The sequence below is a fragment of the Hermetia illucens genome, chromosome 4 (assembly GCF_905115235.1).
Source record: "Hermetia illucens chromosome 4, iHerIll2.2.curated.20191125, whole genome shotgun sequence".
Classification (NCBI taxonomy): Eukaryota; Metazoa; Arthropoda; class Insecta; order Diptera; family Stratiomyidae; genus Hermetia; species Hermetia illucens.
Window position 1 is genome coordinate 170,489,234 of NC_051852.1, and position 17,898 is coordinate 170,507,131.

General features: G+C 48.4%; 1 protein-coding gene across 5 annotated transcripts in view; it reads left to right on the forward strand.

Annotated features, from left to right (window-relative positions):
* Positions 1-17,898, forward strand: part of LOC119654388 (alpha-catulin) — a 380,996-nt gene that overhangs the window by 334,547 nt on the left and 28,551 nt on the right. For all 5 annotated transcript variants that reach the window (XM_038059756.1, XM_038059758.1, XM_038059757.1 and 2 more), the window contains one exon: positions 4,892-5,098. In XM_038059756.1, the coding sequence (XP_037915684.1) occupies positions 4,892-5,098 (207 nt within the window). The remainder of the gene's footprint in view (positions 1-4,891; positions 5,099-17,898) is intronic.

A 17,898-nucleotide genomic window follows, 5' to 3' on the forward strand; every position in this document is an offset into this window, starting at 1 on the left:
TTCCCAAGTATTTGACCTCTGTTTCTCGTTTCACCTCCATATCATGTAATGTTATGGCTTTCAGGTGATCTAGCTTACGCCTCCTAGTGAATGGTACTATGGTGGTTTTGGTTGGGTTGATCCGCAGTCCCACCTTCCTGCACCAGGCACTAGTAACCCTTAATCCAGTTTGGATTCTATCACATAGGGTATCTTTGTATTTGCCCCTACAGATAAGAACAATGTCGTCCGCGTAGCCCTGGACTTGTATTCCAGTATTAGTTAACACGTCCAGGAGTTCATCCACTACCATACTCCACATCAGCGGCGATAGTACCCCACCCTGTGGACAGCCTTGAGTGGTGCTCATGATAATAGAATTTGTACCTGTTTATACCTCTATTTGTCTGCTTTCTAGCATTTTGCCCATCCAGAGTGCCAGGGTGTTTCCCACTCCTTTGCGGCTCAGGGCATCAGGAATGCTCCTTCGATATCCAAAAACGCGCACAGTGCAATTTCTTTTGTTTCTATGGCGTCCCGTAGTACCTCTGTCAGCTGATACAGAGCAGTTTCAGTTGACCGTCCTGCCCGGTAAGCGTGTTGACAGTGATATAGGGGATTACGCTTTAGAACGTTAGTTCTAATATAGTTGTCTATGACCTTCTCCACCGTTTTGAGTACGAACGATGTTAGGCAGATTGGTCTGAAAGATTTAGGGTGAAAAGGATCCTTTTTACCCGCCTTCGGAATAAAGACCATTTTTGCCCGTCTCCATGCCCTTGGTATGTAACCCAGTGCTATGCTCCCCCTTACCACCCTCAGAAGAGACTCTAAGATAATTCCTAGGCCTCTCTGGATAAGTGCTAGGAAAATGCCATCTGCTCCGGGAGATTTCATTGGTTGAAAGGTTCCCACTGCCCATCTTAGCCTAGCTTCTGAGCATACCTCTTTTGCTAGTTTCCAGCTCTCTTTCCTTCCCCTTTTATTCGTTGTTGGGGTGTCAGGCAGGACCCCGGGAAATGAGTTCTGAGAAGCAGGTGTACCCTGTCCTCCTCATTCTCGGTGAATGTCCCATCTTCCTTTTTCAAGCAGACAGAGGATATTCTCCCGTCTTTGGCTACAGCCTTGTACAGCCTGGTTGCTTCTGTGATCTGTTCAATCCCTTCACAGAATTCCCTAAAGCTGTTCCGTTTCGCTTCCCTGATGGCGTTGCTATATGCAGTCAGTGCATTTTTATACCTCCGCCAGTCCCCGGTTCGTTTTGCCCGGTTAAAGAGTTTTCGTACCTCCGTTCTCATTCTGGCTAAGTTTCTATTCCACCATGGTACATCCCTTGATGACTTGACTGTCTTGGCCGGACAGCTGGCCTCGTATGCGTCAATGACGATTGTGTTGAGGTCTTCCACCACCGTTTCAAATTCTAATTCGCTCCTGATGTCACCGCTCCCTTGAAGGTGGGCAATGTTGTTGCTCAGGTGCATTGTGTAGGATTCCCAATCCGTTCTCTTAGGATTCCTTATTATTCTTTTTATTTCGGAGTTACCCTCAATGTCGAATCTGATTATCCTGTGATCAGACATTGAGGGTTCATCCGACACCCTCCAATTCCTGACCATCCCGTTCATTAGGGTATTTCCTAGAGTTATATCTAGTACCTCTTGTCTGGTGCTGGTCACAAATGTTGGAGTGTTCCCTACGTTGTATATTTCTAACTTATTACTAAGAATAAATTCGAGAAGGTACTCACCTCTACGATTAGTGTCACTGCTTCCCCACACTTCGTGGTGGGCGTTGGCATCGCAGCCGAGAAGAAGTGGTAACGCCCTCTCCTCGCAATACTCCGTCAGCTTTGCGACTTGTTCCGGTGGAGCCCGGCTCTCGTCTCCTGGGAAGTATCCCGATGCTACCACTACCTTTCGAGTGCTCCTCCCGGCTTCCAATGAGACTTGGATAGCCACAAGGTCCCCGGTTAAGAACTCTGAAAGACATATGTATTTTAGATTACGTTTGAGAATTATGCAAGCTCTTGGTTTTTCACAAGAGGAGTCCCAAATTACCTGCATGTCTCTTCCTTGCAGACCGCGAATCTGCCCCCGGTACACCCAGGGCTCCTGAGCCAGCACTATTCCAATGTTCTCCTTGGAATTTGCCCTTGCAATCACTGCAGATGCAGCTCTCGCATGGTGGAGGTTTATCTGGGCTATCCTAGTGCTGGCCATGGGCTCCGTTATTGTTTGGAGCTCTTCTCCACTGTCGGAGTGTCACCCTCCTCCTCCGACATGGCGCTTTCCTGCGCGTCGCTGTCCACCCCGAGCCCTAGGAGTCCTAGGTCTAGGTCGTCCAGCTTCAGCTCTTCACTGGGCAGCAGGTCTATTTCCCTGGTTGATCCAGTTCTTTCCGCCTCTATGGCTTCCGCGAATTCTTCAGGGACCTCGGTAAGTTTTCCACCCGATGCCTCCTCCGAGGTCTCTTTCCATGGCTTTTCCTTGTGCACATGCACGGGTATGTTGCCAAATCGGTAGTTGATATGACAACTCCGACGTTTAATTGCCTCTAGGGATCGGTCATCTACCCCGATCGTGAGGAGTTTACCCTTTCCCTCCACCTTGCTTCTGAAGACTCTCCATAGTCGAGTATGGAGATCTTCGTTCTGAGCAATTAGGAGTCTCATGAGGTCTTCTGTTACTATTGCCGCGGCCTTTGGGAGAAAAACTGTCACCATGTGGGCTCCTGGTATATCATCTCCAGCACATGTTGACAGTTCCACCCCTTCCCAGCCTGGCAATCTAGGAATTATGGTTCTAACCCATTCTGCGGTACCTTCCGTCGCGCAGTCCACCAGTATAAGGCCTGGTCGAAAGCGTATCCCGGTGAACACCAGTTTCGACGTCCAACCCTTGATCATCTGCTTGACGACAAGTTCTTCAATGATTTCCTGTTCCTCCCGAGTGAGTATTTGCTCGGGAAACCTTTTTGGCAGTATGGCCAGTCGAATGCCCTTGACCGCACTAGCATAGCTAATGCCGGGCTTCCTGGGTCCTGCCTTCACTCCTGACCTGCCCGGGTTTTCTCCTCCCGTGGGTTCAGGTCTGGGTTTTTTGGGAGCATTCCCTTCATGCGGGCTGATCTCTGCTGCTCCCCGCTTTCTCGGCTCCGGTAGAGATGGCTTAGATCTGTCCTGAGCCTTCTTAAGGGCCTCTTCTGGTTTCAGGCCTTCCTTCAGATAGCGCAGGTACCATTTAACCCCGGCGCCACTGAGACCTGTCTCCTTCCTGACGTCTGTTATATTTATTTCAGACGTGCTTTTGCTGGTCCCTGCTCTTTGAGCAGTGGTGTTCGTTGGCTGTAGTCCATGCAGTATACCAATGCTCACCTTGGATCCACTGCTTGACGTCCCAACTTCTCCCTTCTTGGGTGTAGTCACCTGGCTTTCAGTAATTCGGAGACGTGCCTCCGCCTGATTAACCAGTTCTGACCATAGGGAATATAATACTAAGCTCTTAAGGGGATTTCCATGGTAAACTCTTGAGGAGATTTTCATGATGAATCTTTTCGGAGATTTTCATGCTGGACTCCCAGGGAGATCTCCGTGGCAAACTTTTTAGGAGTTTTGGGGAAACTTGGCTGAGCTTGATTAAGAGATTTTTCGTTGGGGAACCTGACTGTAGGCAAATTGCCTGACCCAGAAATGAATTAAGGGAAAATAAATAATGGGGCTAAAGGGAATAAAATGTATGACAGACGAAACGGGGTGTAAGAAGGCAGAGTGAGGAAGGGGGACATGAAGACTCGGATAGCCCGCTGGCAAGGTCAGCGACGCGAAACGAGCATTGCCAAAGGCTCGGCTGTTGATGCAACAGCAAAGTTGGCGGCAATGAGCCCATGTAGAGCTCGGAGATGCGCCTCCTTAATCTACAAGATAAGCCCCAAAGGCTGTCGAACGGACGATCGCACCGGTCTCAGAGGAATCTGGGGCAAACGCGAACCTCGGGGTTGAGTGTGGCCCATTCGCAACATTGTGCGAAGCTCAACATTGGCGTTGGACTCGAGGTGGTTGTGGTGTTAAACAAGTCGACAAGCTAGAGTCGCATCCCCCGGTGAGGGACTTGTAAGGACGCATCCTTGCAAGAAATCTACCATCTGGCAAAAACCAGAAAACAAGCCATCCCGCAAGGGAGGGGGTACGGCCTAACGGCTCAGGCACTCTAATGGCACCGTGCAGTAGACACAGACTCCATGTACAAGACAGTGATCTTGCCAGTCCTCATGTATTCCTCGGAGACCTGGGTTCTTAGCAAGAACAATTGCGAACCCTTAGCCGCGTTCGAGAGAAGAATCTTCCGAAGAATTTTTGGCCCCCTACATGAGGATGGACGATTCCGTAGCCTACATAACGACGAAATCTATGAGCGATACCATGACCGTCAAGTTGTGGATAAAATCCGGCTCAATAGGTTACCATCCGTATGGATGAGGATGATCCAGTCCGGAAAGTGTATAAAGACGAGGCAGACCCTGCCTAAGATGGAGCGGTGGAGTAGGTCAGGACGCCAGACAGCTTTTAGAGATATCGAATTGGTGGACCTCGGCGCAAAACCGGGATGTCTAGAGTTCCTTATTAAGGCAGGCCTAGACAGGATACCGGTTGCTGCGCCGTCGATGATGATGATGAATCTGTCAGTAGTTTCGATAATACAAGACAAAAGCCAACCAAACTATAATTACTCAAAATATTAGACTGATAGACGCCGCAGAGCGAGATGGTACATTTGAGGAGCCTAAGTGTCTATTTTAACAACTTTATCCATTCTAAACCACTCCCCAATAAATGAAACTATTCTAAAAAATCAAAAATTAAACCAAAACCTAAAAGCAACATTAACTGAAGTCCACAATCTTTTCTCTTTCACAGGTTCCCGCTGGACAAAATAAAAAGGAGTTATTGGATCATTTAGATAAGGTGCCAACATACGTTCAAACTTTACAATTTACTGTTAAGGATCCGACTGTAGGTAAAGCGGCGACATTTGTTAAGGTTGATCATGTCATCAAAGAAACAAAAAATCTTATGAATGTTATAAATAAAGTTGTTACAACATGTTTTGAATGTGCCAATAAGGTAAGCAAAAGAATCCCCGTAAATAATGTCCTCGCAATACACACAATCCGTACATTACCGATTATATGTGTTCATCACCCTCGCAAATTTCTTGAATTCTTATCAAAACATGTCCTTTTATATTGCAACCAAAGCTGGCTTTGAGTTATGGGATTCTGCTGAAAAGGCAATTGGACAATATTAACTAAAAATAAACGGAAAATTTCCAAAAGATTTTCATAACGCGGAATCCATAACTCAAATCTCTAATCACAATTCACTGTTAAATTTTTAAATCAAAGATATGGAATGATTTCTTACAACTGGTTACTTGTTGTGTTAGAGCAAAAAGATAAATAGTTAAAATATCTGACACTTTTTAAATTATTACACATTTCTTACGCAACACACAGCGTTCTGTTTGCACAACCCTTTTAGACGTGTGTTAAGTTTACATAAATGTGTAGTATAGATACTATAGAAGTTTTACACGTTTAGATTTAATGGAGTTTTCGATGTTTAGACCGCAATAGATAGCATTCAATTGAAGTAAGACTGACTACCGGGGAAGGTACTTCAGCATACCATCCACGTGGAGATTCACTTCTATTTTTGACCGGAAGCAAACCATCTTCGGGGCCTTAATGTCTTGAGCTTGCGTTGCAGTATTCATTTATCACGATTCTATTATTGTGTTCATAGTTATCAAATCATATCAACGTTCGTGACTATAAGACTAGCTTAAGTGATGAAATCAAATAGCTTTTCTCCTTTAGGATCTCATTTGCTTTTGAGGGTTCTGAGGTTAAGACCATAACCTAGCAAGACTTTAAGACCACTTGTCTGCGTATAGTCTACCTTAGTTATTGCCTCGGTGGAGAACACAAAGAATCACAGAGTAGATGCAACTGTGACGCTTTTTCTCTTACCATTAACCTGGTATTGCAAGACAAGTGCAGCTTGATCCTGGGTAGGTTTGCAAAACAAAACCTTATTAAAATCGGTTCAATGTCTGTCTGTCTGTCTGTCTTTTTTTTTTTTTTCATCGTTGGAAGGTGGAAAGGTTCAAAACCTACTGCTGGCTCCTGCCATACAGTTATGTGAAACTTCTACTCACTAAAACCACCTCCTTCTTCTACCACTCTCCCCACGGGACTGCTATAAGCATTGCATCGTGGGGCTGGATCAGTTCTTAACTGCGGCGCATTATAGTTCGCTCCCTTTGTTGCTTTCTTCGCAGTTCTTCATGCCTTAGCTGTTGATGAATCATTTTCAGCTCAATTACCACTTGATTCCAAACCTCCGTTGATTCCAACATAAACTCCGCTATATTTCCAGGTGTTAAGCGCCTGTTTGCGATCGCCTCCAGCCTAGTTCGGTGTGCTGTAAACCTTGGGCACTCAAATACAACATGCTCCGCATTCTTAGCCACATTACCGCATCTTGGGCACCATGGTGACTCGTCGTGTCCAAATCGATTAAGATAGGCCTGATAACCTCCATGTCCACTTAAAAACTGTGTTAGCTCGTAGCTTAGTTCCCTGTGATTCCTTTCCATCCATCTTCGAATGTGTGGAATGATACGGTAGGTCCAACGGCCAGTTTGTGCCTCGTTCCATCTCTTTTGCCATTTTGCGATGGGTTCCCGCCGTGCTAGTTGCCGTCGAAGTACAATAGACTCCCCGATTGTGTACATTTTGTCGTAGAGACGCCGACCTTCATCCGCCAAGATGTCTATGGGAATTGTCCCTGCCAGTACATATGCTGCTTCTTCTGATGTCGTTCGATAAGCACTGCATACCCGGAATCCACTTAGTCGATACGCCATTTCTAGTTTTCCGCAGTTTGATTTGTTTTCCAGAACGGTTGCCCAAACTGGAGCTGCGTAGAGTAGCACGGAACTAATTACCCTTGAAATGAGACGACGTCGACTTTGTCTTGGTCCACCAATGTTCGGTAGTTTTTTTTTTTTTTGGAGTAGGGTAGGTGAATGCGTTTACGCACAGAGTGTTGGACTCCAGCAACAGCACGCTGGCGGACTACCAACTAAACACCTCCCTGTCATCAGAGAACTAGCCTGGAACCGTTTGACACATTACTTCGGGCTAGCCCTCCCGCTCTCCCGGCTTTGGGAGCCTTCAAGTCAGGGAATTCCTTTCACCAACGGGAGGGGAGGGGAAGAAGGGAGTTGTTAGTTCAGGGAACCCCTTACCGTCCGATCCCTCTGCCGGTCGAGTTCAATCTTCTTTGTAGTAAGAAGAGCCCGAACATAATGCGCAATACGATTCCAGCTGCCAGCGCTCTTCAGCATCTCTCTGACAATGTTGTCTGGAGAGAGCTCCCCTGTGTCTGCATAAAGCTGCTGGCGGAGGCCGTCCCACCTCTCGCAAGAGAAAAAGGTGTGTTCAGCGTCATCCACCACTCTATTGCAGAACACACAATCAGGAGATCGCGCCTTCCCAACCCTGTGCAGGTAAGACTGAAAACCTCCATGCCCACTTAGAAGTTGGGTAAGGAAGTAATCAATCTCACCGTGCTTTCTGTTCAACCACGGATCTAATTTGTCGATGAGCCGCGCAGTCCACTTGCCCCTTGGCTCATTTTGCCAAGAAAGTTGCCACTCGTTAAGGGTGCGTTGACGTTCTTCACGGGCAACCACTTCTCTTAAGTTTTCGCCCTTACGGCGGTAGATAGCTTTGCGCTCCTTGGCAAGGAGGGCAACGGGTATCACTCCCGCAATCACCATCACAGCCGGTTCGAAGACGGTGCGATAAGCAGACGCCACTCGCAAAGCTCCCCGCCTCTGGACTTGAGCGAAGCGTTTACGATGCATCTCCTTGTCAAGGGCATCAGCCCATACCTCCGCACCATAGAGAAGGACGGACTGCGTTGCTCCCATGAGGAGACGTCTCCTAGTTGATATAGGGCCGCCGACATTCGCCATTAGCTGACTCAAGGCCGCGACTCCTGCTGCAGCCCTGTCCGCGGCTGCTTTGATTTGCTCGAAGAAGCTCATCTTCGAGTCGAGCATTAAACCAAGGTATTTAATCACTGGTTTTGACTCTATAGTCAACTCGCCGATCGATATGGGACACAAGGTCGGGATTCTCCTTCTGGTCAGGATGACTACTTCGGTTTTTTCCAGCGCAAGGTTGAAACCGTGAGCAGTCATCCATCCGCTTACCCGTCGCATCAATATGCCAAGTCTGCTTTGCGCCTGTTCAACAGTGCGTCCGGCAACAAGTGCCGCAACGTCGTCTGCATAACCGACCAGGCGCGACTCTTCAGGCATATCGAGTCTCAGCAGACTATCGTAGGAAGCGTTCCAGAGGTCCGGCCCTAGCATGGATCCCTGCGCTACTCCCGACGTGATTTCCATCCTCCTCTGGCCCTCTAGCGTCTCATAGAACAGGGAGCGGTCTTTCAGATAATCCCTCAATATGCGCAAGAGATTGCTTGGCACGTGAAAGAAGTTCTCTAGTGTGCCTAGCATATCTGTCCATCTCACGGAATTCAAGGCATTTCTGACATCAAGCGCTATGAGGAGCACTATCCGTCGAGATCGGCGGCTGTGTGCTCCGGCTCGATTAAACGCATCTACGACCTCCATAACAGCATCCACTGTAGATTTCCCTGTTCTAAACCCGAACTGCCTTGCGGATAAGTCCCCGGCAGCACGGATCGCTTCAGCGAGTCTACCCCTGATGAGCTTCTCGAGCACTTCTCCGACCGTGTCAAGCATACACAGCGGTCGGTATGCAGACGGGAGCTCCGGGTCTCCTTTAGCCTTACTGATCAACACGAGTTTGGCCACTTTCCAGCGACAAGGAAAAATGCCCTCCTTCAAGCACACGTTGAACGCTTTGAGCAGCAATTCTGGCCGTTGGCGGAACACCAGTTTGCAAACTTCCGCCGGGATGCCATCAGGACCTGCCGCCTTCCTGTTTTTCATAGTGAGAACCGCTTCTTCGAGTTCTCCCATTGTGAAAAGGGGGCAATCCACGACGCTTTCCGCGCTGTTTACATCAACCCGTACAGGGTGTCTGGGGAACAATGCCCGCACAATGCGGTCCATCTGGTCGGTGCTCAATATGCAGGGCTTCCGCAGTGCCCCGATTTTCCGAGTGACAAGCTTATAACCAAGTCCCCACGGGTCATCATTCACCTCATTAACAAGATTTTGCCAGCCGCGAGCTTTGCTTTTATTTATAGCGCTGCGGAGTCTCCTTTTTGCTGATCTATATTTTACCTTTATGACGCATGCCTACTCGTTGGCGTACAAACGTTGTGCCAAACGGCGGAGCTTATGACACTACTTCCGTAGGTCGGCAATTTCCGCCGTCCACCAGTACATAGAAGGCTTGTCGCGCCTGGGGCCTCTCTGGGGCATGGAAGCCTCACACGCCGTCGTTATCAGATTCATCACTGAATTTACGACGGTGTCAGCTGCGACACCACCACTCCCCGGAGTGCCCCCCAGCGCGGCCCTACCTGCTCCAAGAGCTTCGACGAACCTTCCGATGTTCACCTTTGCGACATTCCACACGCAGGGGGAACGTCGTGTTGGTGCTCGCCGGCAAGTAGCGTCAAACACTTCGAACGCAATGTACTGATGATCACTTGCCGAGAAGTCTTCTAGGACTCGCCACCCGTCCACTGATGATGCCAGAGATTCCGACGCAAAAGTGATGTCGGGAATGCTTCCTTCACAACCTGGGCGCCGAAACGTTGGCGTGGATCCGGTGTTTAAAATTACGAGCCCGGTTCTCGCCGCCATTTCCAGAATCCGTTTCCCTCTGGAGTCTGATTGAGGCATGCCCCATTCAAGAGCCCTGGCATTAAAATCACCGCCAACCAGGATTCGTCCCTCCGTGCTCGAAACGGCGTCCTTCAGAGCATCAAGCCGGCGCCGAAAGTCCGGAATCGACTCATTGGGCGTCAGGTAAACGCTAAAAAACGTTATCCCTAAACACCGGATCCAGACAAATCCGTCCCCCCGGCCTTCGGCAAGAACACGAAGTCGAACGTCATCCCGAACCCAGATGGCAGCGGTGCCCGATAAGTCGAGATACCATGAGGACGGGTCCTTGTTTCGGTATTGCTCGCTAATCAGCACTAAATCAGCATTTACTTCCGCAGCGAACTGTGCTAGCAACTGGTGAGCGGTTGCACTCCGGTGCATGTTAATTTGCAAAATGCGGATCATGGCGTTCGCACCCTAGCCCTCTCCAATTCCGCCCTGAAGATCGGACACTGTCCCGAGCCCGCAGTGTGTGCGACGCTTTCGCCAGACGCGCCACAATCCCTGCAGAGAACACAGCTCTCGCTTTCCTTGCAAGTCTTCGCTTGATGACCCGCTTGGCCGCATCTCCGGCATGCTGTCCTCCTGTCCGGACCCTTGCAAGCGGCTGACGTGTGTCCATAGTCCAGACACCTGTAGCACTTGGTGGGGACTATCCGCATTCGTACCCTGCATACTACCCATCCGATTTTGATTCTCCCGGTGTTAAGGAGTGTCCTCGCATATTGCTCGGGGACATCCACCACGGCAATTTTTTGGCCTCGAGCATTTACAGAGGTAATACCTACCCGGCATTGGTTACCTCTGGACATTCACGCTTTAGCGCCTCCTCTACTTCGACCTTTTCTGTGAGGCAGTCAAGATCCCGTATTTCCAGAGAGCACATGGGTTCTAGGCTGGAAACAAGAGCCTTCTCCCCCAATAGCCCCTTGACCGCTTCGCAGAACGTGCTCTTGCTGGTCGTCTCTGAGCCCAGTTCGACGAGAACTCCACCACCGAGAACTCCACCACACCTCTGCTCCGTTCTCCTCGGGTTTCATCCTGTAGCGGATTTCACTAAGGACTTCCGCAAATGTCTTGCCTTCCGTCGGCTTAATGAGCAGAGCCGACGGTCTAGTCCTTCTTCGTTTCCTCGTTTTTTCCGCTACTGGCTTTGGGTTGGCAGCCTCCTTGTTTTTGGACAGACGTGTCTCTGGCGACGGAGTCCGTTGTTTCTTTTTATCCTTTTTCGCCTTCTTTTTTTGTGCCTTGGAGACTACTTCGATAAAGTCTCCTTCAGGCACGTCGTCCTCTTTCCGCTTTTTCCCCTGTTCACTTTGCAGAGGGCTATCTGCAGTCCGTTTGACGCAAGCAGCATTCTCAGCGGGGAGTGAGACTGTTTCTGCTCTACAATCGTCTTCCGCTGCTCTCCACGTGCGTCTATAAAAGGAAATGCGATCCAGTAGTTCCTCCAGTTCCATCAGCCCGTTTTTGACGCCTTTGCTGACGTTTCTCTGAAGGAACGTTGCCGACCGCATACGTTTCACCACTGCTGCGCACTTTCTGATGAGCCTTTCCTCTTCGGCTCTAGCGAGGACGGTCGAATGCACTTCCACTCGATTTGTGTCCAAATCCATCTGCTCAGGACTAGCGTTTCTCACTGAGCTTACTTCCAAAACAGGGGTACTGCAAGGTAATGGAGTTGCCATCTCCGCACGGTCAGTCGCGGCACTTGATGAGCCTTCCTCTTTATTTGAGCGCCCCGGTGTCTCATCAGGTATATCAGCCCTCGTTGCCTCTTTCACTGATCGCTGCGGTGAACGACGCATTTTTGTGCTCCGCCCAAACGCACCCAGCTCTTCCTCCTTGTCTGTTGTTTCGTCGTTTTTTTTTTATAATTTTCTGAATATTCTCCATGAAAAAGGTACCAGCGCATCGTGTGCAAGGGAGCGGGCCGCAATAGTCAAGAACGGGTATACCCTCAGGGACACAGCCCCTACCCCAGTTCCCTGAGGCCTGATCTACGCTTAGCCGATCCCGGAATTCACGGACGGATCAGCGCTCGCTCGGAGCAACGCGGTCTACTAACACCGGTTCAATGCGCACTTCCCGACCAGGGTTCCGAAGGGGCTGGCTCCTGATACACGTCGCAACTACCACCTTGGCAGAGCTACGCTCACATCACCTCGTCGACGCCGACAGAGAGTTGTCGACGGCTCCGGAGACTCCCAGTGTGTCCCGACGTGTACCGGTCATTCACGGTTCGCTCTTCACCGAGAAGCTTTCTCGAGGCTACTACCTAGGACGTACGTATGCTGCCAGCTAGGGGGCAGAACTACTTACTCGGGCACCTCGGGGACGTCACACCCCGTATCGTAAGCGACCCGTTTAAAAATCGCTAACGACCCCTGTTCGGTAGTATCCTCGAGATCGTTACACCGATGGAAGATGCTTTAGTTGCAGCGCACTCAATGTGTTTTTTAAAATTGAGTCCTTTGTCAATCATTACTCCCAAATATTTAGGCGATTCTTGGGAGTAAATTGTTTTTTCACCAACTTTAATTTTCACGGTCGTGTCTTTCCTTCTTTTGCTGATTAGCACTAGTTCCGTTTTATGTTCAGCAAGTGATAGACCGGACTTTTTCAACCAGGAATTGATCTCCCATATCGCTTCATTTGCATAGATTCCGATCTCGTCTAAGCGTTTTGTCACTATTGTTACCCCGATATCGTCCGCAAAGCCAATAGTTGTCACGCCGTTAGGAAGGCGTAGCGTCAGCACTCCATTGTACATAATTAACCACAGTAAGGGACCTAAGACAGACCCCTGTGGTACGCCGCACGTCATTGGGAATAATTTCTCTCCATCGTCCGAGTCGCAATATAATCTTCTTCCAAGAAGAAATGCAACAATGATGCGCACAATGTACTTTGGAACCTTTAGTTTGGTTAGAGCCTCTACAATTTTCGTCCACTTTGCAGTGTTGAATGCATTTTTTACATCGAGTGTCACCACTGCGCAGCATTTGTCATTTTTTATTGCAGCGCGAGCCAGGCCAGTCACCATACGAAACCCGAATTGCTTGTCGGATAGGCCTCCTTCCTTTTCCGCAACAGCGAGCAGCCTGTTGTATAATACTCGGTCAAATAGTTTACCAATGGTATTGACCAAACATATCAGTCGATATTAGTAGGGGTCTCCCAATGGTTTACCTGGCTTCGGAATAAGTATCAACTTTTGCAGCTTCCATTTCTCGGGGAATTCTCCTTCTCTAAGGCATGCCATAAAAACTTTGGCAAATATAACCGTGCTGACCTGGCTGCCACTTTCAGGGCGATATTCGGGATTCCATCTGGCCCTGGGGTCTTATTTTCAGCGAACTTCCTTGGTGCATCAAAAATTTCCTCTTCTACCACTTCGTCGTCGTCGGAATTTCGTCGGGGTTTACATGAACTTTAGGCAGATTGGTGTAGTTCACATCCTCTGGGAAGAGAGTGTCCACTATGTTTTGTAGTAATTTTGGACAGGTAATCGTTTACTGCTTCCTGGAATGTGGGCGCTGTCGCTATTTTTCATTTCGATACAGAACACGCATTTGGGCTCTCCGTTGCAATCCTTCGCAAAATGGCCTTGCTCTCCGCACTTGCGGCGCAGACTAGATCTGTCTTGTGAGCTGGTACAGGCTTTCGCAATGTGGCCGAACTGCCAGCACTTAAAACATTTATGCACTTGACTTTGCTCTCGTATCCGGCAAACCACCCATCCAATACGAACTTTACCTGCTGCTATCGCCTTTTTTGGTGCTTCGACAGGAAGATTTATCGACGCTATCTGTGTATCCCTGTACGCCTTCCTAAGTCGTAGCACGTTGGCCTCGCTCACTGACTGTAGTCCTAATTGAGATTGCAAGGCTCCACAGATCTCGGACTTCGTGGCGATTTCATCCAAGTCCTTACATTCTATCACCACTGAAACTCTGCTCATTTTGATTGCCGCAGCCTCACCTAGTGACACTTTGATTTTTTTCGCAGGTTTTCGCCTACATCTTCACCCGTTTTAAGCTCCAGCAACAGATCACCTTGCTGCGTACGTCTGATACGCGTAACATTGCCACTTAGTTCAGTCAGGGAGGAATCTGCTTTTACTTTACGCAAAATCTCCGCGTACGTCAGCTCGCTGGTTTTTATTATTATCAGCGCGTCCGGCCTGGCTCTCCTTTGCAACCGTTTCTTACCTTCTACTTTAGTCCAGGTAGATTCTTCGGCGCGGTTAGTGGCCTTTTCCAGGTGGGCCGATAAGATTCCGTCTCCTGTCTTCCTAGGTTGCGCTGGCATTGGTTTCTCATTTTTGCGTTTCGCTGCCCGCTGTCCGCATTGCTGAGATGTCCCTTTCACCTTGGATACCTTCTTTGTCAAAGAGCCTCTTGGGAAGAGATGTTTTCAGCATAGTTTGTGTTGCTACGGTAACCATCACTTTTTGTTGGCTGTTCGGCAGTGTACCTTCTTCGCGTGCTTTTACATCCTCTTTAGCCTTAAAGTACGTCGCCCTGATAGAACGCACTTGGTCTTTGATGGCGTGGTGGATGTTATTTCGCTGACCAACGTACTCCATCAGATTTTGGATCATTGATCCCAGCTGTGTGAACGCGTCAGCCTCATTTAAAGAATTGACTCCACCGCTGCTGCTCCTTTGATCCGACATCTGTTTCTCACTCGATTTCGCCGGAGGCGATCGCACTAATTTACCGCTCCACCTAAAAGGATCATTAAGGCTAAAAACCATCAAAGGCGACTCCCCACTAGCCGTTTTGCTAGTGGGAAGCCCCCCGAAATTCTCGGCTTCCTCCACTGTTTGCAGTCTGTCCGTCTGTCTGTCACAGGCACTTTTCTCAGAAACGGCTGCACCAATTGACACGAAATTTGGTGAGAAGGTGGGATCTGTGGACCCCCAGACATGCAGTGAGTGATATCCTTCTACGTTGAGATTTAGGGGGGGTCCCCATACATATAAAATGGGGGTGTATAACTTTTTTTCACCAAATATAGTCGTGTGGGGAAGCCTATCTTAGTTTTGAGATTTGTTAATAGGGCGGGGATTGGGAGGGTGGAAAGTGATGATTTCTTTAACGGACCCATTCTCAAAAACTACCCAACCGAAAAATCATGAAGCTGCCTCTATATGGTGCCCAGCCCTCAAAATACTCTCCATATCGATATCCGTTCAAATTAAGTTAATAATAGTATATTACCATATTTTAAGGAAAATTGAGTAAAACCCCCCTTAAGTTTACCTTAGAGTTATGAAAGTTGGTAGTAGTATAAAATATAATATGAAGCATATTATGTCAAGTTTGATCAAAATGATACTATTAGTAACAAAGGTACAGTGGCTCAAAATTGTCTTTACCGTGTAAATTTACTACCCCAAGTACTAAATCTGACATGCTAAATGCATATTCTTAACGGGCTACGTGCAAATTCTACACTCAAATATACTTACACAAGAAGCAAACAAAACCTTTCATACCTGAAGCGCCCAGCTTCCAGTTTCCAGACTTGTTTTTTTTTTTGACGAGATGGAAATCTTCAATAGACACCGGCCTGGACACGCCAGCATGTGGGATTCTTACCCACTAAAACTATCCCCGGCTTCTCCCAAGTCCCGGGGAACCACCATAAGGTATACATCACGGGGCGGAGTCAGCTCTCTTTAGCTTGGTCACCTTTCGTCTCTACGCGGCGTACGTAACCGAGCTTTTCTAGTCTCCTCTGGCTTTCGCAGTTTGCTCTGGATAGATGCGACCATGGAGTTGATCGTATCTCTGTCTCCCTGAAGTGCTAGCATACTTCGCACTAGATTTTCTGGTATGAACACCTCTCCTAGAATCTCCTCTCTTCCTTTCTTCCAGAAATCTTGGACAATGGAAGAATACATGCCCTGGGTTCTCTGGGACTCCATTACAGTTCGGACAATCGGGTGAGGTATCTAGTTTAAACCTGAACAAGTTTTGGCGATATCCTCCATGCTCCGTGAGAAACTGGGTAAGATTATAATTAATGAGTGAGGTGAGATTATAATTAATCTTACCGTGCTGTCTCTCCAACCACTCCTTGATGGCAAGGATGAGCTTGTCTCCCTTTCGGCTTTCTTCATCTGCGCTAAGAAGAGGTAGACTTTGCATTGTATATTGTCATCTCATCAAGATGTTAATGGACATCATTCCCGACATAACAAATGCTGCATGATTTGAGACAGTCCTGAATGCCGAGCACATTCTTAGGGCTGTTCTTCTGTAAACTGAACCCAGTTTCTTAGCGTTCAATGTGACCTACAGTGCCTTTCGCCAAAGTAGAGCTGTATAGAGCAGGATCGAACTCACTATCCTAGCTATAAGCAACCTGGAAGCATGCCGTGGCCCTCCCACGTTCGGCGTGATCCTTGCCTGACCCACACTGGTAGTGGATGCTTTGGCGCCAGCATACCGCACGTATTGCCTATAGCTGAGCTTCCCGTCTATCATCACTCACAAGTATTTGATGGCAAGCTTAAAAGTGATGATATGATTTCTAATTTGAATGCGGCGCTTGGTGATCAAGACCACTTCTGTTTTTTCCTCTGTAAGTATTAGACCAGGACTCTCTAGCCAACCCTTAACAGCACGGATCGCATCGCGTGAGAATAACTCAGCATCTTCGAGATCCTTTGAGACTACAACCAGCGCTATATCCCCAGCGTAACCCACCACCGCGGCTTCCTCCGCAAGGGGAAGATTAAGTACACCGTTGTACATAATTCTTCACAGCCGTGGACATAGTACGGTGCCCTGTGGGACACCCGCAGAGACAACATACTCCTGGGGTCCGGCATCAGTGTTATACCAAAGCCTCTGTTCTTGGAAATAGCTGTTGACAATAGGTGCAAGATAAGCAGGAATACCAATCTTCGGCAGAAATTCCTGTATTTGGTTCCAATTAGCCCCTTCCCTTTCCGTAGATTGCATCTTTGGCCAAGCCAGTAACCAATTTGATGGCATCAATGGTTGATCTGGCTTTACGGAACCCATAATGTCGATCTGAAGGGCCTCCCTGGCTCTCAACAACCGGGAGTAATCTATTGTATATTACTTGCTCTAACATTTTCCCCACAGTGCAAAAAAGACAAATAGGTCTGCAGGAGGTTGGCTCGCCTGGAAGCCTTAAGCAGTAGTACTAATTTCTGCCGCTTCCATGATGCTGGAAATAACTCCTCGGACATGCACACTTCGAACAACTCAGCGAATATGTCCAGTCTGTATTTCACGGCAAGCTTAAGGACCCTATTCAGCACGCCATCCAGACCCGGAGCTTTGTAATCTGATATTCTAGCGCAGATCTGGCGACTGGCGGTATTGCCACCATATTTAGAAGTCGCTGTAAGCTGTCAGTGCCCTCCTCTTTCTGGGAGAATAAACTCTGAATAATTTTTAACAAGAGAGAAGAACACGTAATCTGCGGAGATGAACGGCCTCTGAATCGCCCCATCACGATTCTATGGGCGCTCCCCCACGACCGGTTTACGTCCGCATCCGAACAGAGCTCCTTAAAGCATTCCCTCTTGCTCCGTTGGATGGCGAGCTTGAGGGATATTGCGGACTTCCTTATAGATGTGCTCTTTTTGCACTTGGTCGATTCTGCCTACCGCCCTCTGAGCCGCTCTTCTGGCTCGGTGACAGGCTGATCGAAGGCTGGCCACCAGTGGTTTATTTTTCTACTGTAGAATGAGTACCTCTTCGCCATAGACGTGTCACACGCTTTGACGATGCATTGGGCCCCATGGAGCGCTCTTTCCCCTTGCATATATCTCTCTGCTACGCCATTCACGGACCCAAGCATTAAAGCCACCAGCAATCACCCTTGGACTACGACCCCTTGCGCCGAGAACAAGACTGTCAAGTATTTCCTTGAATTCCGACAGTGTCAGACTTGGCGGAACGTAACAACACACATATCCTGTTTAATTTCGCCCATCCAAAGCCACTGGCTGTCTGACTCCCAGAATATT